Raw genomic sequence first — 9828 nt, forward strand, 5'->3', positions numbered from 1 at the left:
ACCTTTAACTTTACATAAGTACATCAAAAATAGAAAACAAACATAATACTCTTCTAAACAATAATATTCACATCACTCGTAATCAAGGTGAGTCAACTTTTATCATTTTCATTAATTTAAATTGTAACACATTTCCAATATCAAAATCAAATTGAATCAGTCTCTTTTGTTTTCTCCACGCCAGTAGCATCTTTGGTTAAGCCGTGAGGAGAACGCTGTCTTCTCTTTGTCTCCCTGCTGTGACGCCAACTGTCCACACTGGTTTTTTCACTTTTTCTTAATGACCCGGTGATTTGTTGTTGTTTTTTTCCTCTCTTCAGTGGAGCGCCGATCTAATAGCTCTGCCGGGAACGGCAACCAAAAGTGAAACTTAAGTTCCAGCTGGTTCCTTTGCCCTACGGCACTCTGGCTCAAAGATCATCCTTGATGATCCCATTTCTGCCCTCTGCTCTGAGCCCCAACTCAACAGCATTCACTGCAGTGCTGCAGTATTGTTTCTAATTATGCCCACCCCCACAAAATATCCCAATTTTATGCTGTTTGTATCACAGCTGCTCTCAAACTGCATGTATTTCACTTATTGCACAAATGCAACAAATAAATTTCTTCTGTTTCTTTGTTGTGTACCAGGTGTTTGTTGAGGCATCATTGGACCTTCAGCAGCAACAGTCCTGGGATCAGCTACGCTCTTTATACCGGGGACCATCCAGGGTACAGACACTGTCTGCATATACAAATTCAAAAATATACAGTCAAAATATACAGTCAAAATAAACAGTCACAATATACAGTCACAGTCACATCACTGTAGGTCATGACATCAGCTTTGAGATAACACTGTCACAATATCAGATTTTCACTGAGAGATTATTGGGTCCTAAATAGTTCACAGTAATAATATTCATATTCATGATATTATCATATCTATAGAAAGTTTAAATATTGATTCTGTTAATCAATTTCATCTTTAACTTCATCTTATTATTATTATTATTAGTAGTAGTAGTAGTGGTAGTAGTAGCAGTGGTAGTATTAGTAGTATTAAATGAATACCAAAGTAAACATTTTTAATAATTTGTTAATTTTGTTTGTTTAATCAATACACCACTTGTAAGAGATCATGTAAATAAAACTCACAATGTAAAGAAACCGAAATGATTTGAGAGGTGCTGATTATTTCTGAATAATTTACATATGTTTATTAATAACATGTCAATAATTCATTCATTAAGAATTACGAGCATTGTCAATTGTGGTATATCACAACACCCTTACTTTGAGCTAAGTTTAAGTGGAAGGTCACTTTGCCCCAAGCTGTTGAGTCACGCCAGCTCTTCATAACACTGTGGTAATATAGTTAGTCTTATTGAATAAATATTAGTCATACAGTTAGTAAGTTTCCATATAGGGTCTGCACTTCACACCCCACACCTCTCTGTTTTATTGTCACATCCTAATAATTGTACAGCATCTCATTTTTATCTTGTTATTGTTGACCACGTACACAGGTACAATATATAATTATTTTCTCTCTCTCTCTGTGTGTGTGTGTGTGTGTGTGTGTGTGTGTGTGTGTGTGTGTGTGTGTGTGTGTGTGTTTTCTCTCTCTGTCTCTTTGTCTCTGTCTTCCAGTTGTCCATCCTTTCAGAACTCTCCCACTGCCACAGCGAGAAGACGGGGCCTCTGATCCCGGCCCAACCAGGAGCAGAGAATTTCCAACTGCAGCTCTCTCCTCCACCTCTGTTGGAGGAGTAGCATAGTTACTGTTCAACATTTCCGTCATTTGTCCAGTTTCAAGTAGAATTTGAAACTTGGAGGAGACTGAGCATTCTTGATATTTTCAGTGTGGATTGTAAATTTCTTTTTTTATTGTGACAAATTTGATATTGTATAACTATTATGTTACTATATCAAAAAGTTTATTTCGAAACAAACTGTTTACTATTAATGTTCCTCTCCTATAACTCCATGTATCAGAATAATACCCCTTTTCCACCAAAGTGGACTGAGTGCTAGTGCTGGTTCGGAGCTGGTTCAATTTAGGTACCTTTAAAAAAAAACTGTTTGCTTTTCCATGGGTTAGAGCCACGTCATTGTGTCACCATATACGTCACTGACTACATCTCTATGCCTCTACTGTATAAATGAACCTACAAACTGGCACTTATCATATGTTATATTAAATTAAGAAGAAGATATACTTTATTGTCATGTTAACACTTTTACATGCAAACACGAAATTGTTCTCCGCATTGAACCCATCCAGTTGGCACCTGTCGAAACACGCACATGCATAGAAACACACACATAGACAGATTCCATGTACACACATATACTGGAGCGGTGGGCTGCTGTTGTCAGCGCCCGGGGAGCAGATGTTGGGGGGAGGGGGGCGGTGCCTTGCTCAAGGGCACCTCGGTCGTGGCGAGGAGATGAGCTGCCACCCCATCCAATTTTTCTCGAACAGATCGAACCGCCAACCTTCCGGTTATTGGACGACCTGCTCTACCGCTGAGCCACGGCCGCCCCGTGAAATAGATCCATTCATTCATTTAGTCCAACCTTACTCCACTTGCTCTCTTCTCTCTCTGACACACAGACACACACTGACTCCCCTGATGTGTTCAGGTTACTCGTTGATTTGTTTGTAACCACCGCCACATTATCATTATCAAGACTTTTCTGCAATCACTAAAATCTTTCGTTCATCCTTATATCCCCCTGACTTGCGCACTGACACAGAGACACACACCTTGTTTTCAGACACATCTGTAAACTCAGAATGGGTAAAAACAATAGATTTGGTCTTCACCAACACAGATGTGTTTTGCACAGAGAGCAGTGAGGTATGGTTGAATCACAAATGGTCACGATAATGACGCTGAAGTAGACTATTCTTTCCTCTAGACCGGCAATGAGTTGGTGCTAGCCTGGAACCAGTTTGTGTGGCCAAGAGCCAGTTTTTTAGCTATTGTAATACAAAGATCTTTTTCCACTGGCTCCTAACTGGTCCTGGAACTGCTGTGGTGGAAAAGGGGCATGATAGTAAATATTTATATAGAGTTTTTCTAGTCTTGATGACCACTCAAAGCTCTTTACACTACAGTTTGCCATTCACACAGGGCATCTATTAACAACACCTTTTTCTATGAGAGCAATTCGGGGTTCAGCATCTTGCCCACGGACACTTTGGCATGCAGTTGGGGAAGACTGGGATTGAGCTGCCGACCTTCTGGTTGGAGGACGACCGCTCTACCCCTCTGCACCATCCGCCCCATAGTGCTTTTTCTTTTAACTTAAAATTCAAATATTCAGGAGGTGGGAAAGGTTTATATTCAAATTCTAATGAATCTGTTTTCATTGCACTAAATTGTATTTACATGAGCTGTCATCATTACACCAACGTTTCCATTTCTGCCAAGCATGAATATTGTTTCGTAATTTTCCATATTTTCTGCGTTTTGAAAGTGAAGTGACATTTAATGAAGTGCAAATAATTCATATAACCTATGAGTGATTTGATTAAATTAAGTAAAACTAAAGTGCTAAAATGTATATTTACCCTAAAATCTATACAGTATTTTAAGTATACATATATACAGGTTTTATGTATATGTCTTAATTTAATCAAATTCTTCTCAAGGTATTTTAGGTATTCACAGATGATAGAAAACACTTCATTAAATGTGAACCTTAACATTGAACTCATGTAATAAAGTTACATGGAAATTTGCTATGAAATTGAAATGAAAATGTGCTGAGTAATAATTGTGTCAGAAGAAAACACAAGCACTGTTGCTAAATCATCCAAAATGGACACAGTAGATAAAGATGCTTAATACGTCCTCCCATTGATTGACTGAAAACATGATAGGACATACTGTATGACACCAGTCACAGGATGGCACTGCAGAGATCATGCCAGATCAACTACTGTTCACCTAACAGACTCAGTCAGGACACTATGGACTGTGAACAGCACAGAACATTCATAGTGTTGATGTGCACACAGCAGAGGTTGGAGGTGTCTTTAGGTTCATATCGTATGTGATGGATGGTACAGATGGGAAGTGTTCAGGTCCTCGGTTAATATACAATGATCTCATTTGCAGAACCTCTCATATTAGGGTGGAATAAACCTACATTGACAATATAACACTATTTCCATTGTTCCTATATTGTTTATCCCATCATGCTGCTAAAGTTCACAAGGTATTTGTTTGTTTGTCCACTGATCTGACTCACTCAGCCAAAATGTAGAAGAGTAGTTGCTGTCAGTCAGCATCATTTCCTTCAAGGATGTTTCAGTGGAATAGAACCCATGCTAGCAGCTTGGTGAGACTGTACTTCAAGGTTTCTTAGTACCCGTAGATAAATTTGTTATGCAGACGGGGTACAGCAATCCAAAGTTAGAAACAGGAAACAAAAACAACACAACATTCGTTAAAAAGAGGATATCACATCTTATCAGCTCATAAAACATCAAAACAAACACCAGTAGTGCGGAGACAAGTTATACTGAACCAAGACACAAGGGAAGAAAACAACACAGATTCAATAAAAGAGGGTCAGCATGGTTACATCAATGTTAATAGGAGACAATTTACTAAGGCAAGTTAAATGCTGATAACCTTTTTTGCGAACTGCCTCGCAGTTCTTATTAAAGGTTAATTTAGAGTCAATGACTCTTCCAAGATGCTATTTTAACACTCTCCACATTCTGGCCTTTGAGGATTGTAGAATCATATGTTGGAGCATACTTTCTAAAGTCAATAATCCTATCCTTTTGTTTTGGATATGTTAAGCACTAAAAAGAATCTTTACACTAACTGATAAAATCATAAATAGCTGGGCCATGACCAGACGCATTGTTGTGTAGCAGACTCACAATAGTATTGTGCGACCTACCAGTCATGGCAGCTGCACTCAGCCAGACATGCCTCTTCTGTACTGACTAACATGTTAATCTTTTTAACCTTGGGACTATGCCGGTGTATTAGAATTAGAAACTGGTGTCACGGTGCTGTCCTCTTTGTATTTTGGGTTTTTGAAATAGACCAGATGATTTTGTTTCAATTTCTAGTCCCTGCTGTAGTTAGCTCTATGTTCCTCTTGTGGGAATATTTATTTCTTTGGGGCAGCATCCTTCGGCCCTTCACCTTTTTATTTTTGTGATCTGATCCCAAACTTTTGCTGACAAATAACTTAATTTCACCATTTACATCTGTTTTTTTGTTTCCCTTGCTCTCACAAGATAAGGGTTGAAACACAGGCCCTGATGCACTGATTCTACCTGATTTGACATTAAAGAAAATAGCAGTTGAGTGGCTGAGTGATGGCATGTGCTACTGAGGTTGAGATGCGAGTGATTTCAATAATTTTCTATTTATCTATCTCTCTAATCATTTTCACATCTCACATGATGTGTTGTGTCCATAGAAATAACCACCACATTCCACAAAGAGGATACTAACAGAGGCAGAGATAACCCAGTGATCCCACCCTGTACTAGGACTTCTGGTCACAAACAGGCATTTAACATCTCAAGTATCTTTCTGAGAAGATGATGAAACATTAAAGCTGCAGAAGCCTCTGGACAACTCAGTATAATGGATGTACAGTATGCAGTATAAATTAGCCCAAACTGACATCACATACTAATGGAGAAATGAGTAATATAACTGCAGCAGACAGCAGTCAGGTGTAGCTTTATAAACACACAAGCAATGTCACCGTCTAATGAAAACGAATGTATTGACTAATAACCACTAATGCTGGATAAACACAATAACTGAGAGTGGAAGATGCAAAGTGGAACAAAAGACCAGGCCTAATCAGTTAATGACAAAATAGTTCTGTTTGCAGAATTAGCAAATACTAGGAGATAATATGTTCAGTCTAATTAGTCTGACTATTACCAACAGACACTCGTCTGTGTATAAATGTTAAGGATTAAACTTCACCTTACTGGCCTGGAACTGACTCTCATATGGTACCAAAGCAGGTGCTTAGAAGCTAACTCAGGGTACATTCTCTCATCAGTGAGACCACAACAAGTCCTGTCAATCATTTCTCTGTGTTGTTTTAAGTTTTGGAAGTCTTGGGCTTTGGCACGACTGTAGATTTCTCCAATGGGGTAGGCACGTGTCTGAGACAGAGGAGTGTACTACACACTGCTGCAACTCTGGTTTCATCACACTCATGTTGTGAACATTTAAAATCTTTGATAAGTCTGAGAATAAAAGAAAATGTCACACCCCAAAATACAGAACAATTACGATCATTTTCCTGGGACAGCATAAAACAATGTTTGAACTCTATTCACAAATCTACTAAATCCTTCCTGCTCTGTTTTATGCCAAAAAGTTTTATTCTGCAAAACTACTAACATATGTAACACAGGGTTAGTTTGTTTATACCTTAGGTATGGCTGGCATGGTGGTGCAGTGGGTAGCACTGTAGTCTCACAGCAGGAAGGTTCCTGGTTCTATGTCTGTGGGTTCTCTCTGGGTCCTAACTCCTGCAGTCCAAAGACATGCAAATTTGGAATTAGGTTGATTGAGGCTCTAAATTGATGGTAGGTATGAATGTGAGGATTATTGGATGTTTGTCTCTTTATGTTGGATCTGTGATACGATGGTGGCCTGTCCAGGGTGTACCCGCCTCTTTGATTTCAGTTTCCTCTATGTCCCAAAAAATGGTATAGATAACAGATCTGATGGATGTATTTGTTCAAATACCTTTTCAATTCACATGTCTATTTTGCTCCCTGAGAAACTAACTGTACAGTGGAATCAAATACGTTATTTATTATCAGAGAAGACAATTCATTTTCATTTATTTGATGGGAGGCAGCAAGGAAACTGGTGGATAGAGGGGCTCTGGCCCCCAAAAAGGTTGAGAACCACTGCTTTAAGCTGCTGACAGTTCAAATGAAAATTAGGTGAGCTCATCATTGTGAGCTCATAAAACACATATCATATCAAAACACCCTGAGTACATGTCGTTCACTTCCTTCATGTCCCTGCTCCTATGGTATCAGGTTGGCCTTAATCTCATTTACAGATTGCATGGCCAAGTTGAATCCTCAAAAACATTAGACTCATCTCTGAAGCGTGACAATGACCTCATATAATACAGTGAAATCAAAGAATCATTCAGGAAAACACATTTGTCAAATATATATTGACTTGTGCTGATGAGAAGTCTTGGTCATTTGATCTGAAGTCAAACTATCTGTAGCTTTGAAATGAAAAAGAACAATGTGGTTCTTCCAAGAAGAACAATGTGGGCGTGTCTAAATAACCTGATAAACTGGATACTTGAGATGGGAAATGATCTAAAAGCAGTGTCGGTGTTTCTGAAGCTGCATCTGTGGATTAACTTTGGAGAGTCATGGACCGACCACTGTCTGTGCTTGTAGCTCTTGTCCTGGTGTCGTTCTGTGAAGGTTGGAAGGCTCCAGAATTTTGTCATGGCAAACAATGTCCTGAGTACCAACTGGTTAAAAAAACCCAGGTAGGATTTAGAGCAGTTCACACACGTCATTGGAATGCTTCTTTAAACTTTGTTTAATTAGAAAGACACTTTATGTTTCTGCTGTGTACAGGATTTTGAGGAGCGTCTATATGTTGCCACAAACTGGATTACCATCACAGCCAAAACGTTCAACAAAGAAGGTGTAATTGGTGCAAACTTGAAGCTGAAAGAATACTGCAAGAAACACAATCAAGGAAGCCAAGGTTTGACACAAAGGTTTTCACTCACACTGTTGTTTTGTGTTGTTTAATGCTGATTAGTAGTCCAGTTAATGTAATCTGATGAAAGAAAAACTCACACATATTTTGTGTTTTAAATTAAGGCTAAGGAGATTTTAAAACTACACTTTTATCTGAAGTGCTTTTGTCAGTATTTCAAAATCAGTTTTACAACTAAATGTTTTGTAACTGGTGACAAGATGACAATAAATTGTTTGGTCTGTGTAGAAAATGAGTTTGCCTTCCTCAAGGTTTTTAGAGTCGTGTTTGTCACTTGTAGATGATCGGATCCGTGTAGACACCTGGCCTGCACTGCTCACCTCTAAAGAAGGGGACAATCTGGATCTTACTTTGTCCTGGTTTATTCCTCCTGGCACCATGCCTAACATCACTGATGAATCCATCAGACTAGAACAAAGACCTGCAGCCACTGTCTATGTCAGGTGAGCAGAGGCTACATTTATCTACTCACTACTTTCTGCTTTGAGCCGATTTCACTAATTTTCCAGAGAACCCACCCCCAGCCATCTACTCACCCCATACATCAATACAACCCCAAAGAAACAAGACCTCAACAAACAACTAACAAAAACAAGCAAACATAAAAAGAAAAGAATAGATGTGAATATAAAAAGATTGTTCAAATGAGAACAATGAGGATATCTTTCGGACATCTGTCTTCACTGAACCTAACATTGGTCCTGGGAACCTGTACTGCAAAGATGGTTATAAAGCTGTCTCAGTCAACTCTGGTTTATCTGGCTGCAATAGTGTTTATTAACATAAGAGGCATACAAAGCAACAGAGATAAGAAAAGAGAAGGTGAATGCAGGAGACAGAAGGAATGGACACAGTGGCCTAAACCTTAAAGTGTGTTGATGTAATCTGAAAGTAACTGTGATTCTAATGCCCTCCATTGTTGTCCTGTCATTTAAAAGGGTGTTTGGGGGAACTCCAGACTTAAAGGTTGGTGAAGACAACGCAGAGAAGCTGCGAAAGGCTTTAAACGAAGCTGGGAACACATTTGATCCCCATACTTACTCTGGGGCTGCCTATGAGAGCTTCTTCTCTTTTCATCACCACAATGAGATCTGGATCTATGCTGCCTGACGACAAGATGCATCATCAACTGAACCCAGTACACTATCCATCATATAATCATGTGTTCTTCAAACTTATCCTCTAAATCAAATTCCACTCTGAAGTTACATTTTTCTCTACACTGTCCAGAGTTTGCTCATTTGGGGAACTGTGTGGTTTCTCTATAAACTAGGTCTTCAGATAATGTATACTGTTATTTGGTGCTATAGAAGCCAAATTAAATTGAAATCAGTGTTTTGCTGCTGAAACAACAGACATTAGGTGCGAGACAACAGCATTCTTCTGTTGGATGACAAAAAACAGTTTCAGGAATGTTGTGATATTTACGAACAGTCACTTTTTGTGTACTATGTGACAACATTTAGTGTCTTCCAATGTTTATTTCAACATATCTGCTGTTGATAATATCTCTATCCATATACCCTTGTCTTTTCAAAATAAATGTTATCTTTCCTGCCATGTGTTGTTAGTGTCACAGGTTCATTTCTTTCTCCCTGTTAAATAGTTCAATGCAAGTACAGGCTACATAACTTGCAGCTTCTTCCTCGTCACTGGTTAGACTTGTTTGTGCAAATCTAAGCAGCAGAATGACTCCCTGTTTACTAATAAGACAATGGTTTGGCTATAGACCTTCTTTCTATTTGTACATAAGAACAAGCTCTCACATTTAAACATTATTCCTTCATTTCACATGAACATTTTTAAATGTTTTACCTTTATTCTCCGTCCTCTCTCTCAAAGAGTCAATGATGTGCAGATTCACTCACTCAGACTCAATCTGTGCACTCACCAAACTTCTGCTCTCTCATTCCTGCTCTTGCTCTTTTGACTTTGTGAAATGACCCTGTCCTAATTTTCCTACGAATAGAATGACAGCTATGTTGTTGACCAATGAAATCATCACTCACTGTGTTATTTCTTGGAGAATGTGTCTTGACAACTGTGCCACCATTGTTTAAAGGGAATGCCT

General features: G+C 38.8%; 2 protein-coding genes across 4 annotated transcripts in view; both read left to right on the forward strand.

Moving 5' to 3' along the window:
• The window catches only part of vps8 (VPS8 subunit of CORVET complex), a 43137-nt gene extending 39390 nt beyond the window's left edge, over positions 1 to 3747 (forward strand). For all 3 annotated transcript variants that reach the window (XM_069538686.1, XM_069538687.1, XM_069538685.1), the window contains exons 44-45: positions 631 to 711; positions 1633 to 3747. In XM_069538686.1, the coding sequence (XP_069394787.1) occupies positions 631 to 711; positions 1633 to 1755 (204 nt within the window). In that variant the 3' untranslated portion in view covers positions 1756 to 3747. The remainder of the gene's footprint in view (positions 1 to 630; positions 712 to 1632) is intronic.
• Positions 3748 to 7352: 3605 nt separating this feature from the next.
• On the forward strand, positions 7353 to 9317 carry soul2 (heme-binding protein soul2). Its single transcript, XM_069539089.1, has 4 exons — positions 7353 to 7518; positions 7610 to 7742; positions 8038 to 8200; positions 8696 to 9317. Exons 1-4 carry the CDS (start codon positions 7396 to 7398, stop codon positions 8865 to 8867), a joined length of 591 nt encoding a protein of 196 aa, XP_069395190.1. The 5' UTR covers positions 7353 to 7395; the 3' UTR covers positions 8868 to 9317.
• The last annotated feature ends 511 nt before the right edge of the window (positions 9318 to 9828 follow it).

This window comes from Paralichthys olivaceus, chromosome 14, assembly GCF_024713975.1.
Source record: "Paralichthys olivaceus isolate ysfri-2021 chromosome 14, ASM2471397v2, whole genome shotgun sequence".
Classification (NCBI taxonomy): Eukaryota; Metazoa; Chordata; class Actinopteri; order Pleuronectiformes; family Paralichthyidae; genus Paralichthys; species Paralichthys olivaceus.

What these genes read in the sequence shown, in the direction of transcription:
- soul2 (XM_069539089.1), top strand. Translation starts at nt 7,396, where the DNA reads ATGGACCGACCACTGTCTGTGCTTGTAGCTCTTGTCCTGGTGTCGTTC. An exon ending in ACACAATCAAGGAAGCCAAG is followed by an intron (nt 7,743 to 8,037) that starts GTTTGACACAAA and finishes TGTCACTTGTAG; the next exon opens with ATGATCGGATCCGTGTAGAC. An exon ending in GCAGCCACTGTCTATGTCAG is followed by an intron (nt 8,201 to 8,695) that starts GTGAGCAGAGGC and finishes GTCATTTAAAAG; the next exon opens with GGTGTTTGGGGGAACTCCAG.